The sequence below is a fragment of the Ogataea polymorpha genome, assembly GCF_001664045.1.
Source record: "Ogataea polymorpha strain NCYC 495 leu1.1 chromosome Unknown OGAPOscaffold_4, whole genome shotgun sequence".
Lineage (NCBI taxonomy): Eukaryota > Fungi > Ascomycota > Pichiomycetes > Pichiales > Pichiaceae > Ogataea > Ogataea polymorpha.
Window position 1 is genome coordinate 1,192,536 of NW_017264701.1, and position 25,023 is coordinate 1,217,558.

Here is a 25,023-nt window from a genome sequence, read left to right on the forward strand (position 1 = left end):
TTTCTTGACAATATGAGCGACTTGAATCTAGATGACTTGAGTTTATCAGATTCTGATTACAGCTCTGATGAGGGCATTAGTGAGTCTGATTCGTTCAGAGGAGCTACACACCAGGCTTTGAAAGAGAAAACTGAACTTCTGGACAAATATGCGTCGCAGATCAAGGTGGATCAAATCAAACATAGAGTTACCCGAGATAAAGCTGAAAGAGCCACAGTGGAACAGGTCCTCGATCCTCGGACACTGAGATTCTTGTCCAAGCTATTTAAAAACGGAACAATTACGGAAATAAATGGATGCATATCAACAGGCAAGGAAGCCAATGTGTATTACGCACTGAACTCAGAAACGGGAAAAGAATATGCTGTCAAGATTTACAAAACCTCCATTTTAGTGTTTAAGGACCGTGAGAGGTATGTGGACGGTGAGTTCAGATTCAGAAATACCCGCAACCAGTCGAATCCTAGGAAAATGGTTCGCTTGTGGGCTGAAAAAGAGTTTAGAAATTTGAAACGGTTGCATTCTGCTGGGATCCCTTCTCCTGAGCCAGTGGATCTCAAATCGCATGTTTTGGTTATGGAATATCTTAGCAAAGGAGACGGATGGCCTTCTCCAAAACTGAAAGATTACGAGTTCCAAGATGACGAGGAAATTGCACGCTTTTACATTCGACTGCTTATTTACATGAGATGGCTCTATCAGAAATGTCGGCTGGTACACGCAGACTTGAGCGAGTACAACACTATTGTGCATAAGGGAGAACTTTATGTATTTGATGTTTCTCAGTCTGTGGAGCCTGATCATCAGATGTCAATGGATTTCTTGCGAATGGATATCAAAAACGTGAACGATTTCTTTTCCCGGACAAAAAACATCAATGTTTTTCCCGAAAGGATGATATTTCGGTTTGTTATTGACTCGTGGTCAAACTTGATTGCTGAGTTGATTCCTGAAAAGAACGACCGGCTATTGGCTTTGGACGACCCTGAGAATCTAGACTTGCTCGAAAAATATCTGGCTACATTACCTCACAAGACAGAAGATGACCAAGAAGACATTGTGTTCAGATCATTGCATTTAGTTAGCTCGCTGAACCATCTGGAAGAGCGCGATTTCGATAAGTTCAAGAGTGGGCAAGTGGACACCTTGAGAGATTTGGTTAAGGAATCTTCAAGTGAGGAAGAAGACGACGATGAGGAGACGAATGAGGAGAGCTATGATGAGGTTAGTCACCCTGAAGACAGTGAAGATGAAGAAGTAACGCCAAAAGGAAAGAAATACGAAGACAAGGAATCCAAAAAGGAGAGAAAGAAAGCTGCTAAAGAAGCCGCTAGAGAGAAGCGTAAAACCAAAATGAAAAAGCATGTTAAGAAAAAGCTTACCAAAAAAGGACATAAATAGTTCATAGATATATTCTACAAGTCACACGCTACCGCCGCTTTGATGTTTGCCGATCATACCTGCCATTTCAAGCAGCGCCTTACCATCATCCCAATGCATGGCATTGAGCTTCTTCCTTGCTTCTGCCTCCCTGTTTTCCCACTCCCATAATTTCTTCTGCTCATCGAGCTCTTTTTGAGATCCGCATCCCCAAACTTCGAGGTTGGTGATGTTAACGCTGATTTCGAACTCTGGCACGTTGTGCGGAAATATTGAGCCGGTCTTGTATGTTCCTGGGACAGCCAGGTGACGGAAGCTGGCAATTTCCATAGCAGCTTCAATCGTGAGCGACACTTCTCCTGGCTTGAATATCCGGACATTGTTTTTGATGAGAGGCGGCTTGCTACCAAAGCCGAGGCCACCCCCCAGCGTGTTGAAATAGGCGTAATTGTGTGCGTAAGTAGAAGGCGGGTATATAATCTGTCTGGGAGATAATTGTGCAATGAAGGAGTGTTCGTCTCCAAAACATTCGCTATTGCTGATCTTCCATGGTTTTTGTAGGTAAACCATGAATGTGTAAGTGTCGTCATCGGCTAAGGGCGGTTTAGGTGACTGGTTGTTTGATGCGTGAAAGCGAGGATACTCGGTTAGAAAAGCGGCATATTTTTTGTTTTTAGGGACAGGCATGGATGACGGTTGCATCTCAATTAGTTTACCGGAAACTAAGAGTATAGTGGGAGCATTCCACTTAAAGACTTTGGATTCCATGGAACGCATGCTAAATCCAGATTCTGCTCCGACAAATAGTTTCTTGAGTCTGGTGAAAACAAGCTCATCAGGAAGTATGGTAGCCAACTGTGAAAGCATAGGACGCGTAAGAATACGAGAATGTGCAAACTCGATGGTATGAAGAGTCTGTCTTGTATTATATAGCAACGAGTCAAACAAGTGGTATAATGGAACAAGCAGATTCGGCATAGTTCCATTGGAGTAAGAAGTACCAATGATTTTCTCGAATGTAGTAAATGTGATTTTTCTAGATGTGTAGTTGGAGCTTGTCAAATCCAAGTCAAATGAACGCAATAAATTCATTGCCTTCTTCTCGTACTCGAGCCAGCTTATGTCGTCGAAATGGAATTGCTTTCCCAAAGGTTGCGAGCGGTTCAACTCTAAACTGATTGGTGCCACGTAAAGCAGCAGTGTCAATATTCTTAGGAGCTTTGAGGCTGGTAAAGGGTATTGCAATAACTCAATGCCGTCAAATGATTGCACTTGAGGAATGAGCATCCACTGAAGCTTGTCTTGCAAGTAAACAACATCCACTGGGTCATTTGAAGAAATCGTTTTCTCCAGTTTATCGGGGTCTGGTTCGTGACTTGAATCAAAGCTCAAGGCGAGAAATATCAGCATTAGGAAGTAGCGGGGGTTATTACCAAATAGGTGTGCAAATCTCTCGGGGTTAAGTATCGCCAATACCTTAAGCACCCCAGCAACGTTGAGATTGGAGTCTGTGCGAAAGTTTGGAAATCGAGCTAAAAAGCAGAAGCACTTTGTTATATCCTGCGTCGCCGATGTCTCTGGAAGTTGGATAATGTCGGCTAATTTGCTTTCTGTGATAACAGTTGATCCTTGCAGCTCTTTAAGACCCAGATTATCACGAAGCGAAATCAGCTCAATTGCCTGAAATGATCGTGTAGCATCCCTGATAAATGCATTCTCCAACTCGACCCGCGATAGCTTGCCATTGGTGAACTTCGCTATTTCTGGGGACTCTGTACTTGAAGATTGGCCCATAGCAAAAAGATATCTGCAGATAATATATTTATTGGACGAAGATACATTGACAGAAATAAAAAATATGGATAATAAAAAAAGTAAAAAAATTAATTCAGATCTATGGCCAAAGACAAGAAAAAGGACGTTGTCACTCAGGATCCTCGGTTTGCGAAGGTCTACAGTGACCCTAAATTTAGACTTCCGAAGCGTAAAGACCTGAAGGTTGCAGTGGACGAACGTTTTACGAAGGACGAGTTGAAGCTGGGAAAGAAAACGAAGCTAGACAAGTATGGACGTAAAATAAAGGAGGACAAGAGAGATGATTTTGATAAATATTACAAGAAGGAGGGTGAAGAAAGTCAAGAAGAGAATGAAAGCGAGAGCACGAGTGACAGCGAGTTAAGTGATTCTGCATCCAACATTCTAGATAGGGCAAGAGGACTTGTGTCTGAAGAATCATCATCTGACGAGAGTGAGAGCGAGAATGATAGTGAAAATGTCAGCGAAGAAGAGAGCGAAGAGATCCAGCTGGAAGATGAACCTCCAGAAGGGGAACCTACAAGTACTTTAGCGGTAGTGAATCTGGATTGGGATCATATTAATTCCACAGATCTTTTTGCTACTTTTATGGGGTTTGTCCCTAAAGGTGGGAAAATTCTCTCTGTGAGCATATACCCGTCTGAGTACGGAAAGCAACGCATGCAGCAAGAACAGATTGAGGGTCCTCCAAAGGAACTATTCAAGTCGAAGAAGGTGGAAAGCGATTCTGACGACTATGAGGACTTAGATTTGGCCAAAGCAGCTAAAAAACTTTATACAGAAGACGACGGTATTGACTACAATTCCAAAGCTCTGAGATTATACCAGCTTCAGAGGCTCAGATACTACTATGCTATTGTGAGGTGTGACAGCGTGCAAACATCGCGTGCTATATATGATAATTGTGATGGAACCGAGTACGAGTCTACAGCCAACCATTTTGATCTTCGTTACGTTCCGGAAGACATGACATTTGACGATGCTCCTCGAGATGAATGCACAAAGGTTCCGTCCAATTACAAGCCTAACTCGTTTACCACCGATGCGTTGCAACACTCTAAGGTTAAACTCACGTGGGACGAGACTCCTGCCGAGCGTCTTGCAATGGCTTCCAGAGCATTTTCACAGAAGGAGATCGATGATATGGACTTCAAAGCTTATTTGGCCTCTGACTCTGAGGAGAGCGACAACGAGGCTGTCAACAAGTATAAAAACCTTGTTTCCGAGGTGTTGGAGAAAAAGGAAGTGAACGATGTGGACATGGAGATTACTTTCACTCCAGGATTAGAGGGACAGGAGCAAGTGGAAAAGAACGAGGAAACCACCATAGACAAAATCAGGAGAAAAGAGAAAGAGAGACGGAAAAAACGCAAGGAAAAGTTAAAGGAGCTGAAGAAGGCATCAGAGGAGGAAAAGAAGGAGCGAAAGAAGGCTTCCAAGTCCGAAAAACAGGAGTTGGACGAAAAGAAGAAGGCAGAGCTAGAATTACTCATGATGGACGAGGACAAGGGACCTGAACATGAACACTTCGACATGAAGCAGATGTTGAAGGAGGAGAAGAAAAAGCGTAAGGACAAAAAGAACAAGAACAGCGCCAAGAAGTCGGAAGATACTGGCGATTCTGTCGACATCGACGAGAACGACGATCGGTTCAACGAGATCTTCGAGGACCACGCCTTCGCCATTGATCCTACTCACTCTGAGTTCAAGCGCACTGCTACTATGGAGAAGCTGATGAAGAAGCGTAAGACTAAGGAGCCTCGAGAGAAGAACGAGAAGTTGGGTGACTTGGTTCAAAAAATTAAGCGTCGTAAATAGAGCACCAAATTAATTACTTGCCACGATTTTGTTGTGGATGTTTTTTCTTCCAGTTTTATACTATTTTTACGCGTTGTCATGAAATTTGGATTTCTGATTCCAGCGCTTTTGGCCGCTAAGGTGGCCGAAGCTCTCCACTTCTACATGGAGACCGATGAAACGAAGTGTTTCTTTGAAGAATTGCCCAAAGATACCATCGCAGTGGGCAAATACGAAGCTTATGAATGGAGTCCCAAGGACGACGATTATGTTCCTGTGAATAACCTCAAAATGGAGATCACGGTGGACGAGACCTTTGACAACAACCACCGTGTTGTGTCCCAGAAGAACGCTCCGACCGGCCAGTTTACATTCACTTCTTACGACTCAGGTGAACACAAATTCTGCCTCACACCAAGACACTCTGACTGGTCCAAACGCGCCAAACACAGAGTCTACTTTGATCTCGTGATTGGAGACGCCAAACCACTTGTGGACTCGAAGAGAACTGGAGATATCAATTATTTGACCCAGAAAACCAACGAACTGGTCAAGAAGCTTCAGGAGATCCGCAGGGAGCAAAGCCTGTTCAGAGAGAGAGAAGCCGTGTTCAGAGACATATCCGAATCCGTTAATTACCGTACTGTCAAGTGGACTGTCATTCAGGTCATTGTTTTGCTCGCGACTTGCGCTTGGCAATTGACTTACCTCAAGAGTTTCTTCGTCAAGCAAAAGGTCGTCTAGTTAAATAAGGCTGTGCAGCATAAAAAAATATTTCACTATTAATCATGTCTTTGTCCTTAAATGAGTATCTCCGCTATGGGCGACAGCTCATAGTGCCTGAGTTTGGTCTGCAGGGCCAGATATTGCTGAAGAAGTGTCGTGTGCTAGTTGTTGGAGCCGGCGGTCTTGGGTGTCCAGCTTTGCAGTATCTTGTTGGAGCTGGTTTTGGGACGGTAGGAATTGTGGATCACGATACCGTCGATGTGTCGAATCTCCACAGACAAATCTTGCACACGTCAGAATCAGTGGGGATGTTGAAATGTGAGTCTGCAAAGCTCCAGCTTGCCAAACTCAATCCTTTGGTGCAAATCAATACTCATCCGGTGGCTCTCAGTCCGGATAACAGCTTTGGAATTTTCGAACAATATGATATGATTTTGGACTGCACAGACACTCCTGCCACCCGGTACTTGATCAATGATACTGCCGTGCTACTTGGTTTGACAGTTATTTCTGGATCTGGTCTCAAGACGGAGGGTCAGTTATCCATTCTCAATTTCAACAACACTGGTCCTTGTTATCGATGTTTCTACCCTACACCACCACCTCCTAGCTCTGTGACTGCTTGCAGCGATGGAGGGATCATAGGTCCAGTTATTGGAATTATGGGTGTAATGATGGCACTGGAAGCTATTAAGGTGGCCACTGGCTACTACTTGAGGGAGGATGTGGAGTTTCAACCTTTCTTATCTTTATACAGCGGTTATGGCCCATTGCAAAGCTTACGAACGTTCAAAATGCGCAGAAGATCACCCAAGTGCCGTGTGTGCAATGCCGGAACGCGAGAAATAACAAGGCACGTGGTAGAAACGGAGCTCGACTATAGTGTGTGGTGCGGTAAGATGGACTATAATATTCTTGAGAAGGATGAAAGGGTATCTGTGGAGCAGCTTTCTGCGCAGAGAGCGCCCTATTTGATCGATGTGCGGCCTAAAGAGCAGTATTCGATTGTCCACCTGCCAAACTCGATTAATATACCACTCAACGAACTGAAACACATGAGTGCTCTGAATGTGCCACAGGAAACTATGATATACGTTATTTGCCGATTTGGAAATGACTCGCAGCTTGCAGTGAAACATTTGAAGAGCATTGGATATGAAAACTGTGTGGATGTCATAGGCGGGCTAACACAATGGTCTCGGCAGATAGACCCAAATTTCCCTGTTTACTAAATCGATTCCGCGCTCAAGATTCGTTCTATCGCCACCAGTCCATTGGCAAACGAACACGCAATCAAACCGGAACAGGAAGTCGTGTTTGCCAGCGCACAGCTGGTCACGTTAATTCTGTTGTCATAGATGGAGTGGCTTTCGACGTCTTTCGAATCCGACGTTACCACATATTTGAGATCCAAACGAAATTCGTCTTCGCTGACATCCATCTTCATCAAGCGCAAAGACGCTGGAGCCACCTTCAGCTTGGCAGTGCTGTGTATTCTTCTAATCGGATTGTACAATCTTACCGAACCATTAACGTAGCCAGCCACGAAAAACGGTGCAAAATCCGACGCTCCAATGGAGAACACCTGGTTATCGTCCCACAAATTTAGCGTAACGTAGCTTTGGACGTCTTTTTTGCTCACAAACTTTGGCGTTTTTGTGGCATCTGCAACCACAAACCCATCAACCAAAGCAGAGTACTGGATTTGGGTGCACGGGACCTTGGTCTTCTGAGACTCCGCTATCACTCTCATGTTATCCAAATCAACTAGGTAGTAGTAGAAGTCTGTGGACGATATCACCACTATTCGAGACGGCACGCCGAAAAGCGAGTCAGAATACGTCGACGTCACAGAGATAATGTGTTCCACGTCGAGACCCGTCACAAATAACGGCTTTTGCGGCCGAGTAATGTCCACTTCTGCGAGATGCCCATCTCGCAGTCCCAGAACAAGTGTGGTACTGGATACCCAGTCGCAGGAGAAAATGTCAAACTCAGGAATACTGATAAGCACAGATGGAGTAACGAGGCATGAATACCGGCCAGATTCAACAAACTGCTTATCAACCTTTAGTACTCTAACAATCCCATCTTTGCATACACAGGCCACCAAGCTGATATCCAGATCTGAGCTGAGAAGCCATTTCATCGATGTGACAGCTCCAAAAGGTATAATCATCGTCTTAGCGTGACTGACTGTTCGTTTGTCTATGTCCACCTCGTACACCTGTATCGCAGCGTCATAACTCTCTGGCTGGCATATGGACAATTCCTTGCGCACCGAAGTGTCTGTTCCAGCCTGGTCTATGACGGATATAAATAAATAGTACTTGCCATCAATGGGTTTGTTCAAAAAAGAGCTCACCAGAGGAATGCCGCCAGTGTTCACCACAAAGCCCTCTCTCAAAACGCTATTAGTCGGATACTGCGCATAGCCTTCCGCTTTGAGCAGTTTGCGTGCACCATCATTAAATCCAAACTTGACAGGCATTGTTAAATTGATGCGCAAACACACAGCCTCATGGGACAATTGCTCTTCAATAATATCTCCAATGCCATCGGGAATCGCCTTAAGCGGCTCAAACGGATATTTTTGCACTAGCTTATCATTGACATGGAAGATGTTCGGCTCCATCAGATCCCGTCCTAGCTGAAATTTTCGAGCATAGGACCGGTTCAATGCGTGGAAATGTAAAACCCTTGTCTCTCCCTGATGCGTGCTTTTGAATCCCGGCCTCTGATGCCAGGGGTTAGATACGAGAGGTGTCATTTCCTGGTAATACTCCTGTTCAAGGGCGCGGAAGAGATCGTCATCTATGACTGTCTTGGACCGTGGATTTGAGCTCTTCTTTTTCGCAACATACCCAGGCGGCGGTACCCAGTTTTTCGGCTTGCGGCCCCTGGTCTCTTTCTTGATCGGCGTCTCGTCTAGTATGACGCGATCATTCCCAGGCTCTTCCTCGGAGTGTTCCGTTGTTTTCACCTCCGCAAACGCAGTGAGCAGCTTTTCCGCAGTTTGCTTGGCCACTGCTCGGTTATTTTGGCCTTTGACGGGCGTCGTGTTCGCGGTCGACGTGGCCTGTGGTTCCGGGGTAGACTTATCAGACATACAGGGTGTTTACTTTTTAAAAAAATAAATGGTGTGATTATGTAAGAGACTATAGCTCAGCCCAGACTTGATAGGGCCTGGTCAAGGTCGGCAATCAAATCATCAGGGTGTTCGACACCGATACTGATTCTGAGCAGAGTCTCCTGAACGCCAGGGTCAGTCATTGCACGCCATTCGATCATCGACTCGACGCCTCCCAAAGAGGTGGCATGGTGAAAGTACTTCAGTCTAGAAGGCAGTTTCTTGGCCAGTTGTGGAGTTGTCAGCTCAATTGCAAACACAGGACTGTGGGCACGGAGTTGCTTCTTGACAAATTCCTCCTTTTGCAAAGAAGAGTGATAAATCTTGTGCAGCACAGGATATTTGTCTTTGTTGGCTTCAAAATGTGCCACAATCTTCTCTGCGCTGCTACTTTGTCTGAGGATCCTCATCTCGTACGTTCTGAGCGACCTCAGCAGCAAATAGCTGTCGAGATTGGCAATGGTGGTTCCGAGGAAGGTCCTGTCCAAAACCAGCTGGTTCTTCACCTTAATGTCTTTTGTGGCAAGACAGCCAGCAAGGAGGTCGGAATGTCCCCCAAAGTACTTGGTTGCGGAGTGCATCACCAAATCGACGCCGAAATCGAACGGCGTCTGCAGAGGGGGAGGAGCAAATGTGGCATCACAAATCACGTGCGCACCTCTCTTATGGGCTTCGGCCACGTAGAAACTCAAATCGTGGGCGGTACCGAAAGGGTTCTCAGGGGTTTCTAGATGGAGAACATCGCCAGGTCCCAATTGGTCATAATCATCTAGGCTAACTTGCTTTAGACCAGATATTCTTGTGAAAAGATTGGCTATTCCGTGACAGCCATGGTAACCGTTCCCAATTGCGAGCACCTTTGGATGATAGTAAGTGAGAGCCGCGAAAAACGCTGAAAGACCGGAGTTGTAAACAACAACATGGCCATCCAGTAATTGCTCCAAAACTGCCTCTGATTTAGAAGAATTTGGGTGGGAAAGTCTAGAGTAAACAGGGTCTCTTGTGGTAATGACGCCCTCTTTTATATCCTTCGCCTTAACAAGCTTCTCTGGATCTTCGTTGTAGCTAAAGGTGGTTGTGACATTGATTGGTTGAATAACGTCAGGAACTCTTCTAAAAGTGTTATCGTCGCCATGGACGAGGTTAGTGCTGAGATGGGACATTTTTAAGATATCAAGTAATTTACCTTTAGGGATCTCATTTGACAACTACACCGCCAGAAAATAATTTAAAATATTTCAGGAAAATTAGAAAAAAAATTTAGAGCTGACGAGCATGGCGAAAAAAGGCGGCAAAGTAAAGAATAGAGCGTTAAATGCTCTGGAAATTGCCGAAGCAGAGCAAAGCAGCTTTTCTGATATTGGAAGCGAGTCTGAGGGAGATAATCAGAAGTTCAAGTCCGGTATTTTGACTGTTGACGGAGAAGATTTTGAGGATGAAGAGCTAGACTCTGATGACGCGTTAAACTCGGAAGACGACTACGACGTTTTGAACTCCAAGTTCTCGCAAACTATTCGTGATAAGGATGAGGCTGATGAAGGGTACGACAGTATAGACGAGAGCGAGTTGATTCCGCTTTCGGAAGTTTGGGCTCGAGACGACGAAGAGTTGAAACGATCCGGAGGAAAAGAGCTTGTTTTAGATGAAAATCTAGTATCTGACGAGAGCAGCAGCGAAGAGAGCGAAGACAGTGAGGAGGAAGACGTTTTTGAAGATTTAGAGGACGAAGAGAACGAATTATCCACAGTGAAGAGCCAGCTGCGGTCCAAGGACAGTTCTAAGGCCCACAAGACACTCATCAACGACAAGACAGAAGAAAATGCATTTCGTGTGCCTGCGACCGGCCAGAAGCTCAGTCTCGCTGAGATGATGGGCGACATAGACACCGAGAAGCCGTTGCTTTTAAGTGAAAGCTCTGCTCCTGAGCCATTGGCAGTTCCCCTTCCGCAGAGTATCCAGAAGAGGCATGAGAGGCGTGCAGCTTACGAGATTCAAAAAGAAGAGGTTGAAAAATGGACAGACAGCATTCAAGCGAACAGACGGGCAGAAGTGCTCAAGTTTCCGTCCAAAGACGGCGTCCAGCACAACCAAGCGTCTTCGTTCCAGCCTGCTGATGTTCCTCTGACTAGTCTAGATAAGAAGTTGGATGGACTGCTGGAGCAGTCCAACATTGAGAGCAAAAAGGCAGAAGACTTGTTTGAGAACATCGAGACTGCTAAGCTTTCGAAAGAAGAGATGGCCAAGAGGACAAGGGAGCTTCGGCTGATGAGGGAGCTAATGTATCGAGGTCAAAAAGATGCAAAACGGTTGAAGAAAATTAAATCTAAGACATATAGACAGAAGCTTAGAAAAGAAAAGCAGCGCAACAAGGAGCTCGTTGAAGGCTCCGATGTGGAAGACGAGGACGCAGACTACAAGAGAGCAGCAGAGCGGATGTCTCTTAAGCACAAAAACACCTCAGAGTGGGCCAAGAGCATGATCAAGAGCGGAATGTCTAAGGATAAAGAGAGTCGAGATGAGCTGGAAGAGATGTTGCGCCAGGGAGAGAAACTGCGCCAGAAACAACTAGGATATGATGAAGGAGAGAGCGAGACTGATGAGCGAGACGCTGTGGACATTGCTGCTGAACAGATTATCGACGATACCGAGCGGGCGAAGCTGGGCAAAGGCCTCATGGCTATGGACTTCATGAAGCGGGCCGAGGAGCGCGAGAGGATAGAAAACCAGCGATTGGCTGCTCAATTGCAGTATGGAGACGAGAGCGATGAGGAGCAGGTGGCAAACGAGGTGAAGAACGCCGGAAGAAGAGTGTACACCCCTGGAGCAGCGGCAACTACGGAGCAGTGGAAAATCGTGGAACAGAGAGCCAAAAAGGAGGCTGCCGAAGATCAGGAGAAAAGTCTGGAGAATAGGCTCAAGGCCAAGAACGCACCAAAACAAAACAACAAAGGCGAGGAAAGCAATCCATGGCTGGCGGAAGCAGAGCCTACAAGAGGCCAAAAAGCGCGGGTTGTCGACGCCAACTCTTCGCGTGTGCAAAAAAACGCAGCAAAAATCAAGAAACGGACGCGAAAGGAGGCCGAGTTGGATGTCGAGATCACGATCGGTGATACACTAGACGACGAACACGAAGGCGAAGGAGACAGAGAGCAGGACATTCACGTGTTTCAACAGAAAGACCTTATCAAACAGGCCTTTGCTGGAGACGACGTTGTCACTGAGTTCGAGCAGGAGAAGCATGAAGTCGAGGAGTTGGAAGGAGACAAAGAAATAGACTTGACATTGCCTGGCTGGGGCGACTGGGCCGGAGGTAACTACAAGAAAAAGAAGAAGATTGTGAAGACCATCAACGGCGTTGTTCCATCTGATAAGCGGAAGGACAAGAACAAAAAGGGAGTGATTGTGAACGAGCGCGTCAACAAGAAAAATGCCAAATACCAGGCAGGCTCTGTTCCTTATCCATTTGAAACTATGGAGCAGTACGAACGGTCTCTGAGACAGCCCATTGGACAGGAGTGGACGAGTCGTGAAATTCACCAAAAGCTTACCATGCCAAAGGTTATTGCCAAACACGGAAGTGTGATTGCTCCGATGAAAAAGGAGTAGGCTTGGTTTGGTGATCCATCATATTTAATGTAACATAAGAGAAACTCAGGGACGTTTCAAACGTTACGTTTTTACGCAAACCAAGTATCGCTTCTATTGCCACGTATACCACCGTTGATCGCACAATCAAGCTTGCCGACGAAATGCCTGTGGATCGCAAAGTCAGACTAAAGTCGAGCTTTGCTACTCAGCAAGATATGGAATATGACAACGCGTTCGTTATTGATGAAACTGACTCCTCTGGCTGGATCTGCTGGTTATGGGGACTGTTAGGGTGGAGAAAAACCGAGGAGAAAGTGTGTGACTTGTTCGATGTCTCTTTTGATTCCGATCGTTTCGAATTCAATTAAGCTAATTACTCTAATTTCATAGCGGATCTAGATTAAAGATCAAAAACCAGCCAGTAATGTACGGTAAGAAAATGGCAATTGTCCGAAGCCAACAATGGATTAGGTATTATGCTGTGGTTAAATAGTAGGCACTTTTATTTACTCCACAAAATCTGCTGCTCCCAAAATTAGTGTAAATAAAATTATACGCGTATGGTGACGTACGAGGAGCTCAAAAAGGTTTTAAACCACCAGAAAAAGGTGGTGAGCAAGCCCTTGATTTTTGACAAGGAGGTGCAACGGTTTGTGGAGCAAGTGGAAAGCGAAGCGGTCTCGAAAACGCAAATTGTGCGGATCATAAATTCCACAAACAGATACCTAAACAAGAGATACGGACAGTTTTTTCATCGCCAGAGTATAGTGCAGATCATTCAGCAGGTTCTGAACAACGAGCACGCGCTCGATCTGCAGCGCAAGCAAAAACTGCTTGCACTGAACGAGATTCTGATGAATTTCGGATCGGATACTGTGGTGGACGTCAACGGAAACTACCAAGACGACCGCGGATCAAATAACATTGATATGAACGGGATGATGAGAATCAAGCAGGAGGAGATCTTAGGAATGATTGACGAACTGCCAGACCCAGACAATCTCACTGCCCAAAACGACGAACTTCTGGCGCGCTACGATGAGCTTCGGTCAAAGCTGGCAGATAATCGAGCCAAATTGCTCAGGCTGCAGGACAAAAAAAAATACTACGAGAAAACAAGAAAGCTCCTGAGTGAAATGACGGACTCCACAGAGGACCCTGATTCCACTCTCCAGAAGAATCTTGTGCTTAACACGAACGACCAGCTGGTCAACGAGGTCTCGCAAACACGAATACAGCTTGCAATGATGAAAGAAAAATTGCAGGATCCAGAATTCGCGGCCCAGCTAAGAAAAAAACTCCATATAGACCTGAACTAAATATTCATGGCCTCTACGCTTCGTTGATAGAATTAAACTGACATCGCTTGATTTATACACTAATCGAACAAACCGAAACCCATGTCGTCGTCTTCCTCTTCCTCAGCAGCCTCTTCCTCCTCGGCAGCAGCTTCCTCAGCAGCAGCACCCGAGGCAGCAGCACCAGCAGCAGCTGGAGCAGCACCACCAGCTGGCATAGAAGCAAGCTTGGTAGAGCCCTCGGCAATCAACTCCTCGACAGACTTTCCTTCAAGAGAGGAGAGCAACAAGTTGAGCTTTTCTTGCTCAATCTCAGCACCAACCGACTCGAGCAGAGCAGTGATATCAGCGGCAGATGGAGAGGCGTTACCACCTTGTTGCAACAAAAGGTATGCGGCTAAGTACTTCATTTTCTCTGGAACTGTAGAATAATCACGTTTAAGCTGTTTCAGCAGACTATCCTTTGATTAGTTCTGTGAAGAAATATATTTTTTGTGAAAAATTTTGATATAGGGTACAAGAAATTTGGACGACATCACGTGACACACTGCTTGAAAGATTTATCTTAGATCCAATGTCAGAGGAGTCGCTCCTTAATGACTCGCTGCGCGAGATCGTCGTGGGCTCTGTTTCGGGTGCCTTAGGAAAAATAATAGAGTTTCCGTTCGATACAGTGAAGGTGAGACTCCAGTACTCGAAATCTCTCGCCGAGCCTATCTTCACATCGACTTTAGACTGCATTACTAAAACATACAAAAATGAGGGCATATACAAAGGGTTTTGGAAAGGTCTACCATCACCGATGATTGGAGCGTCGCTGGAGGCGAGCTCACTTTTCTTCAGCTACAAAATAGCGCAGGATCTGATTAATATATCGCAAGGCAATAGGATCAACAAAGAACTACCATTTGCACAACGTCTTCTGTGTGGCTGTTTAAGCGGCATTACCACGAGTTTTATACTGACGCCCGTGGAGCTTGTCAAGTGCCAGTTGCAGGTCGACAACCTCAAAGTTGGCCAGGCTAACTATACGTCGATCGGTCACGTGATAAGAACTATTTTGAAGCAGGAAGGTTTACTTGGACTCTGGAAGGGCCAGACAACAACAATGGTGCGGGAAGCTGGAGGAACTGCAGCGTGGTTTGGGTGCTATGAATACACTTTAGATCGCTTTAAGGGCGACAAAGGTCCAGAGTACGAGTACAAAGCTCATGAGCTACTCATTGCTGGAGCCATGGCTGGGATTGGATACAATGTTTCATTATTTCCTGCAGACACGGTGAAGAATGTTATACAGACCAGTGAGACACAGAAAAGCGTGCTAGGGGTACTCAAGATGATTTATCTGGCGCACGGAATTCGAGGCTTCTACTCAGGTCTCGGCATCACCCTGATCAAGACGATACCCGCAAGCGCGACTATGTTTTACTCCTATGAACAGCTGAAAAAGCTCTGGAATTAACTAGATAACGAGATCTTTTGCAGGCAGGGGATTTTGTTTGACACGTTTGACTTTCCGAATCACGAGGTCGGTTTTTTGGACGAGCTCTTCTTTAAAATAGAACAGGAATGCCGCACTTAGAATACTTTGTAGCAGTTTCAAGCTTAGTCCGTTATAGAGGTTCAAAAGTCCCTCGTTCTTGGCTATATCCATCATGATGTAAAACATTCCTGGTGCCTTTTTAGGCTTTTCAAGATCGTGAAGTTGGGCCGAGGACTCAATGTCATCGGGAAGCGACTGAACAGAGTCCGCCGCGGTTGTCTCCGAGCTTGACGTAGCAGGAGCGGAATGCGAGTCTCGAATACTGTGCAAATGCATCCGAGACCTGACCGTTATGTAGGGATACGTGATGATGGTAGCGATCAGCTTTCCGAAGGCTCCTAGTATAAGGGCGTCGACAGAACTGAGTGCGCGTCTGCGTTTGGTAACTATGAGCGTTTTGAGCTGCTCAAAGATCGTGTACTGGATGATTGGATTCAGGACCAAAAAAAGCGCCGGCACCAGGCCACTGAATAGGTTTTTCCAGCCTTCGTTTCTCACAATTGATAAGATAACCTGAATAGTGTTTTTTGGGGCATTTTTTCTGGAGGACCTTTTCAGGACGGTCAGTCTAGTATTTGCAATCCAAATTGGGTTGGTAATAACTCTGGAAACAACACCGGCTACTAGTCCGGCTAAGATACTCTGGGACGCGGTCAGTCCTCTTTTGAGTGTCGTGGGGAAACCCTTATCTTTTCTGAGAGCGGACCCGGTCAACTCGTAGAAGTAATAGTAGACAAAATTTGTCGCAGTTATTCCGACCAGTGCACTCTCCAAGCCATTGTAAAGATTCCTAATCGCCTCAGCTGTTATCCTAGTGTCCTCATTCTTCTTTTTCGAGGCCTGTGCTTTGGTGGAAAGAGTGACCAGCGGATAAGTCAGAGCCATAGAGATCAGGCCTCCCAGTCCACCCGCCACCCCGTGAGCTAAACTATCAACTTCCTTCGACATTAGTAGTATAAAGAAGAAGGAAGAGTAAATTCTAGTTTGCTCCTCCAGATAGGCTATACCAAGGATCGGGTAACAATTATATTTCCATTTCGGGATTTAAAAATAATTTAAATTCATCATGTCGTCAACGCTTCCTTCGCTAAGACAGTTTTGGAAACAAACTTTGTTCTTGTCTGTGCTTGCGATCGGAACCGCAGTGTTTGTCAAATCGAAGGTCACCATTCGGCGAAAACAACAATACATCAAGGAAACCTCGTCGTTCGACTCAACGCAGAAAAAGCAAATTGCGGACGTTAGACCTGGATTTCCCGAGAGAAATCCGGACGACGAGAAGTACAAAAGAAAGAGCGAGTTTGAAGGAGCAGGGAACAGTTACATGAGTAGGAAGCACGGCGACAAGCTAGCATGGTGGGGACGTGGAAGTGATTAATACAAATTCCTGTAAATATAAAAAGTAATATACATCTTGAACTACTGTTTGTCGTTGGAGGAGAAATAGTCAGCCATCTCTTGGTCCAGCTCCTCGACAGTCTTCTTTTTCTTTGGAGCAGCCTTTTTGGCTGGCTTGGCCTTCTTTTGAACAGGCTTAGCCTTCTTTGGTGCGGCTTTACGGGAAGCCACCTTTCCGGATAAAGTTGGAGCAACAGCCTGGTTTGGAACGATTCTAGAGGCGAGAGGTTTCATGGCTGGGTCAACAATAAGCTCAAGTCTCAATGTAGTCTTTCCTCCATCGATGGGGGCTCCGTTGTAAGATTCAACAGCCTTTTGGGCCTGCTTCGATTTCTGGAAGATTACAGTAGCAATACCTTTAGACTGACCTTTCTCATTGTAGGAGAGCGAAACGGTCTTGACACCACCGATTTGCGATTGGAAAAATTCCTAAATTCGTTAGTAAACATGCGACTCTATGGGACGGCATAGCGGAAGGGTTGTTACTGATGAACAGTGAAGCTTGGACATGGCAGTATGCAGAGAAGAGGGTGATCGGTTCGTCGTTAGAACAATCAGAACGTTTCAACAAGTATAGTCATGGTAGCCTTTAAGCTACTCCGATCAGTATCAGTTTGCAACTGCGAATCCCCGGGGCCCGACAGCCCAGATTCTTCCATTAATAATAAGCTTCAACTTCGTCATCGTCTTCGCGTTTTTGTCTATCCCTGTGTCTCAACATACCTTGACAGCATCGTTTTTGATATCTTTAGGTAACCCATAGACAACAACCTTCGACGCGTAGTCAACAGGACTGGCCGGAGCAGGCGCAGGCTTGGAGAGAACGATTGGTTTTTTGGCATTTCTGCCAGCAGCGGCCTTACCAACTTTAGTAGGCTTCACAGTCTTCTTCGTGCCTTTAAAAGGCTTTTTTTTCAGAGCCGGCTTCTTGCTCGAAGCGATGATGGCATCCAATGATTGTTCTAACGACGACATGACTTGTTTAACGTTAACGACGTGCTGGTTTTTTTTCCGAAGGCGAAAGGAGTGAAAAAAAAAAGCCCTACGATAGGGTAACAAAGATCGTGTTACCGCCACTTAAGTGCGTCGCGTCGATCGCCCCATTCCCGTTTAGATATTATTACATGCGTATTTGTTGTCCTGTTCATGGTGCCTACGGTCGACTACATATTTGTATCAGAGTTCGACAAACTTAAGGGAGTGATTGTGAAAAGGCAATTTCCCTCAGCTCCGGCTGTTGACCAGCTGGAAGGGGTCATTGACTTGCTCATGCCTTTGAACATGCATAAATATCTAAACACTATACATTACACTGTCGTTCCCCTGTTTATTGATCCGGCATCGGGGCTGCTTTCTTGGCAGGCACAGACCGAAAGTTACAAGAGGATTTACCTCTACACGTTGAGTTATTTTCAAGAAGACGATTCCTACAGGAATGGCACCGCTATGGCTTTGTCGATGCTAACTCGTCTGCCAGTATTTGATATTTTCAAACCGCTAATGACCTATTTGCTTCACAATCTTATGGAAGCGCCCGAAAAGTTTGATAATATTGGGTTGATACTCAAAGAATTGAACAAAATCAGAATTTCTGAGCTCATAGACGAATTCAGGTTGAACAAGCATGCAAGATTTTTGCTTAGCCGTCTTGATGACCAGGACATTTCTGTGCCTTCTCGCTTGACGGAGTTTACAAAATCCGATCGCTTTTTCCGGTCCAATGTGAACCTTGGCAAGACCAAATTTCCTCTTCAAATTCCTGCATTACCCCTGGTTTCGTCGTCGTGTGCTATGTACGGTATCGACCTGGCCAGAGAACGAATTCTAAGGGATTTCCTCATCAAAATTAAAGACCTAGAGCTGGTCCTTCCAAAATATTCCTCATTGGTGCCATACTCCTCGATTAAACCACTACATGTGATTTTCAACGCTATTCTTACAAAAAGGAAAATTGTGCTCTACTCCTACGACTCATGCTATAACGACCTGATGGATATCGTTCAAGCACTTCTTCTTCTTGTTGATGGCGATTATCCATGCTATCCAATTCTAGACGTTGCAGCTTTGGACATTTCTTTCCAGCTGCCCCACTACATTGTCGGCACCTCTAATCTTCTACTCAAAGACCGTCTCCCGTGGGATCTTTTTCTTAGTGTTGATTCTAATCGACTATTAATTCGAGAAGAAGAGGCTCCCTCTGAAAAGAAAACACCAAAGAGGCTTTCGACGGACTCAAAATTCAGACAGCTCTTCAGGAAAAGCACTCCATCGGTCTCGACCATAAAAGAGGGCATTGATCACATAGTGCTAGATAATTCTTGGGACCCAGCATTTCCAGTGATTGATCCAGAGGCAGGCAATGAATTCTTCGCGCCCGTAACCGAACCAAGCTTCTTTTCAACAGGATTCAGTTTTACGCCATATATCCCTTCAGATGACGAGCCGCCAAGTATTCACGCTCAAATGAATCAAATGGTAGAGAAGCTTGTAGAAGATCACCATGGAGACCTCACAATCTATCAAGCATTGACGCAATATCTCTATGAGCTCGATTCTGTTGTTTTGAAATCATTCAAGTTCTATATTAATCTAAGCAAGCTGAAAAGCTATAGACATTTTGCTCTTTTGAAACTGGAGGAACCAGACTCTGAGGATTATACATTAGTTCCAGAATTACGGCTCTTCATAAGAGAAAACCACATCGTTCTCCCGCTGGCAATCAATTACCCTTACAAAGTGGGCATGCCCCCACCAATCAACAACAAACTGCTCGATTATTATACTTCAGTCATGAATCAAAACCACAATTTATTCAGAACGTTTCAAAATATAGAGCTACCGAATGATACCTTGTATTACTGGCTCGACGGGTACTGTTTCGAGCTGGATCTTAATCTTCTATCAAAAGAAGTTTCTCAGCTTCTTGAAAAAGGAAAAGAGGTTGGCCTCCCCAAACGCAAACTGTACCAGCTCTTCAGAGCCATCAACCAGCTCATAAAGTCCAGGTCCACTGGAGGCCTTGAGAAGTTCCTCGCAGCGCTATACGTGCAATCTGGTGGCTTTGAAACATTTGAGAACTTGCTAATAATTGCCTCTGTTTATATCAACAAACCTCGCAACAAAAATGACGAGGTGATCACTGAATTCAAGCGGTTTCTGAGTTTGATCTTAAATCATCAATTTTTCACAACCTATTTGCTACCGCTTTTAAATGACTTCATCAAGCTTAGCATAAACGACTTTATAGATCATCACATGTACTAACCGCACATGAAATAAAATCTCCAGGGAGTATCCAGCTTAGCGAGCTCGATTTCAATCAGTTTTAAACCACCTTGGTAAGAAGCAAGTTCTTGATCAAGTGCTTCAGCTTGGTCAACCCTGACTGATGATGAGCATAAACCTCCTCCAAAAGTGTTCAATAGCTTAGTCCATTTCCAGTCAGGCATGATGTCATTGTACGACCTATCGGCCCCCTTGATTGCACGTTCCACTGTGTACCCATGATTGTTGAGAAGCAGAATTAATGGGCTCAGTCCATGTCTGATAAACGCTGACAATTCTTGAATCGTCATCTGGGCTGAGCCGTCACCTTCTAGAAGAATCACTCTCGAACCAATACCCATTTCACGATTTGCAATGGCAACGCCAAACGAGCAAGGTAGCGCCATTCCTATTGAGAGATAAAAATGTTGTCCTATTAGTTTGACGTCCTTAGGGAACCTTAGGTCCGGGAGACCAAACATGACCGAACAAGTGTCAACGACAATGGTATCCTGTGGTTGGATGAAGTTTTGAAGCGATGACATTAACTGTGATTGCGTGATGGCAGTTTTTGATGGATTAATTTCAATATCGTGTTCCAACCTAGGGATGGTGAACTGCGGAAGTTTTGACGGATTAAAGTTTGATACGATCTTAGGAAGTATATGGACAAAACTAACATCAAACGATGTCGAACCAATGATGATATTCTCGTGGTTCATGATTATCAAAGAGTCAGGGTGGATGCCATTATACAGAGTGTGTTTTCCGGAATTGATCTCATTATAGAACGCACCAATGTGAAGTACCAAATCGCAGGTCTGGACAAACTGCTGGACCTCTTTATTGGAAGCATCACCGTTGTAATCACCTATGTACGAAATTTCAGTCTCGTCTAGAACCGATTTCCCCATGAATGTAGACAGATTCGGAATATTTGTTTTTCTGACAAGAGTACGGACTTCATTGGTAAGCTTAAACCTATCTGTGAGGATATCAACTAGCATGCAGGGGGCTGAGGAGCTATAGATTTTGGAGAGCACTAGGGATGCGAGTTGGTCGCAGTATTCAATTGGCCTGATTTCCATAGGCTTATACAGATCCAGGTCTTTCAGTCTAAGCGGACTAACAGGTATGTTCACCAGATTGCATGGAAGAAAAAGGTAGCCAGGTCTTTTAGTTTCCATAATCTCCTTGATCAGAAAATCGATTTTCTCCGGGGCATCGTCCACGCTATTCAGGCTTTCGATCTTGCAGGCCAATCTCTCAACCATTGTCTCATATATGTGATGGTCAGATTTGCTTGAAATCAGTCTGCCTGGTGCCACATGGTGCGTCAACTCTCCGCTGCTTTTCTGTTCTGTCGATGTTGTGCCGACTATATGCAAAAGGGGAACAAATTCAGACCAAGCACCGCAACAAGCATTCAGAGAAGAAAGTGAGCCCACTCCATACGTTGTGACCAAAACTCCAAATTTGTGAGATGCTCTAGCATATCCATCTGCCGAGTACCCAGCGTTAAGTTCGTTACAACCTCCGTACCATTTCAGCTTGGTTGAATAGAGGTGCTCCAGAAGGGAGAGATTAAAATCTCCAGGCACTCCAAAAACCGATTTGACGTCCAGACTTTCAATTCGTTTGAATATGTATTCCCCCAATGGGATATGGGATTGAGCTGAAGAAAGAGGAAAAGGGCCCATTTTAAAAAGTAAAAATAAGGGATCTGCCCGAGGAATATATCAGATCACTGAAGCGCATAAATTTACATTTTCTATTTGTGTCACTCTTAGTTTGATGTGTATAATCAGCGCTAAAATGAGAATTGGCCAGCTTGCTTTGGGGCTCCAGCAGGATATGAAATTTGCCTGTCGGAACTGTTGGCGGCTACCATCATATCGACGCGACGGTAGACGCATAATTGAAAAAAAAAATATTTCACAAAATTTTTTAGATCTAATAGGTATGGAGCTTCCTAAACTGAATCTGGGGTCCTTGAAGGACCAGGTCACAAAAACGCTGGAGCGCGGGAAGAAAGAAAATCCAAATCAGAAAGGAAAGGCAGGGCCAAAGAAAGATGGTAACAAAGGCTCGAAAGACAATAGAAAGAAGCAAACTGCTAAACCCAGATCAGACGATAACCACAACGAAGACAGCTCCGAGGATGTTCTCAGAGCAGCAGCATTGGAATTGGGTGCTACTGAGGAAGATATAAGGTTAATTGATGGTGTGGATGACGAAGCAAGTGAACAAGAGTTTGATGATGCTCCTGTGGACAAGAGTCTTAAAAAGGAGCTTTTCAAGTTTATGAAGGGATTGGACCTTGAGGATCCGGAAGTGGCAGAAGAAGAAGAAGAAGAAGAAGAAGAAGAAGAAGAAGAACAAGAAGAAAAAGCGCAAGTGGAAATAGCGGCCGCGCCAGATAGCAAAGCTGAAGAATCACAACCCAGCCCCAAAAAAAGCGATAAATTACAGAGTTTGCAGACTGTTAGTTCGGACAGACTGGTTGTTGCCCCGCGTAACGACTGGTTCAACGAGAAGCTCCCAGACGTGAAGGGCAATGCTCTTTCACCAAAAGAGATTGAGGAACTCTACGACAACGCCAAGCGCCTGTACAACAAGGAACAAGAAACATACACTGAGGAATTCAACAAATCATCATCTCAGAAGCGATTCCTCTCCCAAGTTCTCACTGGAGGTACACTAAATGATAAAATTTCTGCGCTGACTCTTCTAATTCAGGAATCTCCATTGCACAACCACAAGGCTCTAGAGACTATGTTTGCCATGTGCGAGAAGAAATCCAGAACAGCAGCATTACAATGTATTGAGGCGCTAGTTGATTTGTTCATCAACGGTGTTATTCCTGCTGATAGAAAACTAAGATATTTCAACAAACAGCCATTGAGAAAGAACATGAGTCCGAAAGAGATGATTGTATTTTATTTTGAGGATTATCTCAAAAAGAAGTACTTCCAATTCATTGGAACGTTGGAAAAACTTCTTCAAGATAGCATTGTGCACGTTCGTACCAAGGTGGTTGGCTACGTCTTTTCTCTGTTGAGTGCGAAGCCAGAACAAGAAGCTAATTTGCTCAGAATTGGTGTCAACAAATTGGGAGATATCGACAATAAGGTAGCTTCGAAAACATCGTACCATATTCTGCTTTTAGAACAACAGCATCCGGCCATGAAGGAGATCGTGGTGGAAAATATATTTGACGTTCTTTTCCGCAAGAACAACGACCACCATGCCATATATTACTCGACTATCACCATTAATCAGACAATTTTAACGAGAAAGGAGGACAAGCTTGCAAATAAACTAATGGACGCATATTTCAAGCTCTTTGAGAAGCTGCTTCTCGAAACAGATAGCACCAACACCACCAAATTGAAGGAGGCAGACCACCAAAAGGACGGAAGACGCAAGAGAAACTTCAAGCGTGGTAAGAAGGGAGGAAAGTCGGAGAAAAACGAAAAGAGCGAGCAAGAGGCACTCGAAGAACGCAACAGCAAGATGTTTGCTGCCATTTTGACTGGTTTGAATAGAGCCTTCCCATTTTCCACTCTTTCTGCGTCTGTTTTTGAGTCGCATCTGGACACTTTATTCCGCATCACTCACAGTTCTAACTTCAACACCAGTGTGCAGGCGCTGATGCTTATCCACCGAATCACACAAAAAGGAGAAATCAACAAGGACAGATACTACAGAACGCTATACGAGAGTTTGCTGGATGACCGGCTCGTTACGTCGTCGAAACAAAATATTTATTTGAACCTGCTTTTCCAATCGTTGAAGGAAGACACCAACAAGGACCGGGTCATGGCGTTTGTCAAGCGGATATGCCAAGTGTGTTTGAACTGGATCAACATCGGTCCTGTCGTCGGCATGGTGTATCTACTTGTCGAAATTGAAAAAGAGGTGCCCGAAATTCGTAACCTGGTATTCAACGCTCCGGTTGAGGATGGTGAGCAGAAAAAAGAGTACGACTCGCGGAAACGAGACCCGCAGTTCTCGAACGCCCAGGATTCATCTCTGTGGGAAATGAACGTTTTTTCAAACCATTTCCATCCTACAGTGTCTCACTACACCGAGGCTTTCTTTGCCAACGACACCAAGGATCTGCAGAAGCCGAACCTCGGACTGTTCACTTTGTCTCATTTCCTGGACAGGTTTGTCTACAAGAAGGCCAAGATGAAGCCTACGACGCACGGCCAGTCGATCATGCAGCCGCTTGCTGGGGCACACACGGGCCAGCTTCTCGTTAAGACCGATGTTCACGGGGAGCTTCCAACCAACACCGAAGATTGGATCAATAAGAAGGCGTCCGAGATTCGTCCTGAGGACAGGTTTTTCTACGAGTTCTTCAGTACGAGACAAGAAAAGGCACTGGCTTCTAAGATGGACAAGGAGCTTAACAGGAAGATGCGGGAAGACGACGACGAGGAGTCCGATATTGACGAGGACAGTGTATGGAACGCTCTGGTGAAGAGCAATCCCGAGGTTGAGGGTCCTAGCGAGGACGAATTATCTGACTTTGAGATGAGCGAGCTGAGCGACGAGGAGGAGCTGGAAGAGGTTGAAGAGGAAGAAGAAGAGGAAGAGGACGAGGAAGGACTGGTTAAGTTGAGAACTGTGGACGATTTGGAGGTCGACGACGACGAGGAGATCGAAGAGGAGGAGGACGAGCCTAGTACGGGCAAGTTTAGTGACTCCTCGGACTCGGACATTGGCGAGTTGATGGGAGAGTCGGAAGACGAGTCTGAGGATGAGGAAGAGCAGGAAGAGGAGGCTGAGTCCAGAAAGCGGCCTAAACAGTCTACGGGACAGTCGAAGAAGCTCAAGTCGCTGCCTACGTTTGCCTCTGCGGACGACTATGCCCAGTACTTGAACTCTTCCGAAGACGAGTATTGATCGATAGCTAGGACGTAATATAGATATTAGTGGTGTCTGGAGTACGGGCTGAGGCGTGTTTTGATTTGCGGCGTGCGCGCTCCTTCAACACGGTTGGCCTGTTTTTTAAGCGTTGCCGCTGCGCCGCACAACACGCTAGTTTGTTTACCACAAGAAAAAACACAGTCTTT

The 25,023-nt window shown here is 45.3% G+C and overlaps 17 protein-coding genes across 17 annotated transcripts; 10 read left to right on the plus strand and 7 right to left on the minus strand.

Moving 5' to 3' along the window:
* Nucleotides 1–12: 12 nt before the first annotated feature.
* Nucleotides 13–1,247, plus strand: OGAPODRAFT_13444 (uncharacterized protein; the record flags this gene model as incomplete). The annotated part of the gene is made up of 2 exons (XM_018353364.1): nt 13–1,224; nt 1,245–1,247. 2 exons carry the CDS (start codon nt 13–15, stop codon nt 1,245–1,247), a joined length of 1,215 nt encoding a protein of 404 aa, XP_018210989.1.
* On the minus strand, nt 96–3,174 carry OGAPODRAFT_94457 (uncharacterized protein; the record flags this gene model as incomplete). Its single annotated transcript, XM_018357540.1, has 1 exon — nt 96–3,174. The coding sequence occupies one exon, from the start codon at nt 3,172–3,174 to the stop codon at nt 1,423–1,425; it is 1,752 nt and encodes a 583-aa protein (XP_018210990.1). The 3' UTR covers nt 96–1,422.
* Nucleotides 3,175–3,318: 144 nt separating this feature from the next.
* OGAPODRAFT_16689 (uncharacterized protein) lies at nt 3,319–5,030 on the plus strand. Its single transcript, XM_018354600.1, has one exon. The coding sequence runs from the start codon at nt 3,784–3,786 to the stop codon at nt 5,011–5,013; it is 1,230 nt and encodes a 409-aa protein (XP_018210991.1). The 5' UTR covers nt 3,319–3,783; the 3' UTR covers nt 5,014–5,030.
* A 59-nt stretch (nt 5,031–5,089) lies between these two features.
* OGAPODRAFT_16690 (uncharacterized protein) lies at nt 5,090–5,772 on the plus strand (the record flags this gene model as incomplete). The annotated part of the gene is made up of 1 exon (XM_018354601.1): nt 5,090–5,772. A coding segment is annotated over one exon (647 nt), but the record flags the coding sequence as incomplete, so codon positions are not given.
* Nucleotides 5,773–5,780: 8 nt separating this feature from the next.
* Nucleotides 5,781–8,733, plus strand: OGAPODRAFT_100966 (uncharacterized protein; the record flags this gene model as incomplete). Its single annotated transcript, XM_018353010.1, has 1 exon — nt 5,781–8,733. One exon carries the CDS (start codon nt 5,781–5,783, stop codon nt 6,948–6,950), a length of 1,170 nt encoding a protein of 389 aa, XP_018210993.1. The 3' UTR covers nt 6,951–8,733.
* OGAPODRAFT_16691 (uncharacterized protein) lies at nt 5,893–8,733 on the minus strand. The gene has a single exon (XM_018354602.1). It carries the CDS (start codon nt 7,895–7,897, stop codon nt 6,947–6,949), a length of 951 nt encoding a protein of 316 aa, XP_018210994.1. The 5' UTR covers nt 7,898–8,733; the 3' UTR covers nt 5,893–6,946.
* A 100-nt stretch (nt 8,734–8,833) lies between these two features.
* On the minus strand, nt 8,834–10,011 carry OGAPODRAFT_94462 (uncharacterized protein; the record flags this gene model as incomplete). The annotated part of the gene is made up of 1 exon (XM_018357541.1): nt 8,834–10,011. One exon carries the CDS (start codon nt 10,009–10,011, stop codon nt 8,884–8,886), a length of 1,128 nt encoding a protein of 375 aa, XP_018210995.1. The 3' UTR covers nt 8,834–8,883.
* A 168-nt stretch (nt 10,012–10,179) lies between these two features.
* OGAPODRAFT_88753 (uncharacterized protein) lies at nt 10,180–12,845 on the plus strand. Its single transcript, XM_018356913.1, has one exon. It carries the CDS (start codon nt 10,715–10,717, stop codon nt 12,452–12,454), a length of 1,740 nt encoding a protein of 579 aa, XP_018210996.1. The 5' UTR covers nt 10,180–10,714; the 3' UTR covers nt 12,455–12,845.
* A 151-nt stretch (nt 12,846–12,996) lies between these two features.
* OGAPODRAFT_13450 (uncharacterized protein) lies at nt 12,997–13,755 on the plus strand (the record flags this gene model as incomplete). Its single annotated transcript, XM_018353365.1, has 1 exon — nt 12,997–13,755. One exon carries the CDS (start codon nt 12,997–12,999, stop codon nt 13,753–13,755), a length of 759 nt encoding a protein of 252 aa, XP_018210997.1.
* A 59-nt stretch (nt 13,756–13,814) lies between these two features.
* On the minus strand, nt 13,815–14,144 carry OGAPODRAFT_8837 (uncharacterized protein; the record flags this gene model as incomplete). The annotated part of the gene is made up of 1 exon (XM_018356895.1): nt 13,815–14,144. One exon carries the CDS (start codon nt 14,142–14,144, stop codon nt 13,815–13,817), a length of 330 nt encoding a protein of 109 aa, XP_018210998.1.
* Nucleotides 14,145–14,308: 164 nt separating this feature from the next.
* On the plus strand, nt 14,309–16,260 carry OGAPODRAFT_100977 (uncharacterized protein; the record flags this gene model as incomplete). Its single annotated transcript, XM_018353011.1, has 1 exon — nt 14,309–16,260. One exon carries the CDS (start codon nt 14,309–14,311, stop codon nt 15,194–15,196), a length of 888 nt encoding a protein of 295 aa, XP_018210999.1. The 3' UTR covers nt 15,197–16,260.
* On the minus strand, nt 14,855–16,260 carry OGAPODRAFT_16692 (uncharacterized protein). Its single transcript, XM_018354603.1, has one exon. It carries the CDS (start codon nt 16,160–16,162, stop codon nt 15,197–15,199), a length of 966 nt encoding a protein of 321 aa, XP_018211000.1. The 5' UTR covers nt 16,163–16,260; the 3' UTR covers nt 14,855–15,196.
* An 83-nt stretch (nt 16,261–16,343) lies between these two features.
* On the plus strand, nt 16,344–16,655 carry OGAPODRAFT_8840 (uncharacterized protein; the record flags this gene model as incomplete). The annotated part of the gene is made up of 1 exon (XM_018356897.1): nt 16,344–16,655. The coding sequence occupies one exon, from the start codon at nt 16,344–16,346 to the stop codon at nt 16,653–16,655; it is 312 nt and encodes a 103-aa protein (XP_018211001.1).
* OGAPODRAFT_82804 (uncharacterized protein) lies at nt 16,639–17,671 on the minus strand. Its single transcript, XM_018356644.1, has 2 exons — nt 17,399–17,671; nt 16,639–17,104 (listed from the first exon to the last, which is right to left on the minus strand). Exons 1-2 carry the CDS (start codon nt 17,648–17,650, stop codon nt 16,697–16,699), a joined length of 660 nt encoding a protein of 219 aa, XP_018211002.1. The 5' UTR covers nt 17,651–17,671; the 3' UTR covers nt 16,639–16,696.
* A 150-nt stretch (nt 17,672–17,821) lies between these two features.
* On the plus strand, nt 17,822–19,910 carry OGAPODRAFT_94467 (uncharacterized protein; the record flags this gene model as incomplete). The annotated part of the gene is made up of 2 exons (XM_018357542.1): nt 17,822–19,827; nt 19,901–19,910. The coding sequence occupies 2 exons, from the start codon at nt 17,822–17,824 to the stop codon at nt 19,908–19,910; spliced, it is 2,016 nt and encodes a 671-aa protein (XP_018211003.1).
* Nucleotides 19,911–20,000: 90 nt separating this feature from the next.
* On the minus strand, nt 20,001–21,639 carry OGAPODRAFT_13455 (uncharacterized protein; the record flags this gene model as incomplete). Its single annotated transcript, XM_018353366.1, has 2 exons — nt 20,001–20,056; nt 20,079–21,639. 2 exons carry the CDS (start codon nt 21,637–21,639, stop codon nt 20,001–20,003), a joined length of 1,617 nt encoding a protein of 538 aa, XP_018211004.1.
* A 427-nt stretch (nt 21,640–22,066) lies between these two features.
* OGAPODRAFT_16695 (uncharacterized protein) lies at nt 22,067–24,853 on the plus strand (the record flags this gene model as incomplete). The annotated part of the gene is made up of 1 exon (XM_018354604.1): nt 22,067–24,853. A coding segment is annotated over one exon (2,787 nt), but the record flags the coding sequence as incomplete, so codon positions are not given.
* Between the last annotated feature and the right edge of the window lie 170 nt (nt 24,854–25,023).

Bases quoted from the DNA above. Each gene is read 5' to 3' on its own strand.
- OGAPODRAFT_16689 (XM_018354600.1), top strand. From the start codon at position 3,784: ATGGGGTTTGTCCCTAAAGGTGGGAAAATTCTCTCTGTGAGCATATAC.
- OGAPODRAFT_16691 (XM_018354602.1), bottom strand. From the start codon at position 7,897: ATGATTATACCTTTTGGAGCTGTCACATCGATGAAATGGCTTCTCAGC.
- OGAPODRAFT_88753 (XM_018356913.1), top strand. From the start codon at position 10,715: ATGATGGGCGACATAGACACCGAGAAGCCGTTGCTTTTAAGTGAAAGC.
- OGAPODRAFT_16692 (XM_018354603.1), bottom strand. From the start codon at position 16,162: ATGGCTCTGACTTATCCGCTGGTCACTCTTTCCACCAAAGCACAGGCC.
- OGAPODRAFT_82804 (XM_018356644.1), bottom strand. From the start codon at position 17,650: ATGTCGTCGTTAGAACAATCATTGGATGCCATCATCGCTTCGAGCAAG. The intron at 17,105-17,398 runs GTATGTTGAGAC...TAACGAATTTAG, and splicing joins TCAAAAACGATGCTGTCAAG to GAATTTTTCCAATCGCAAAT.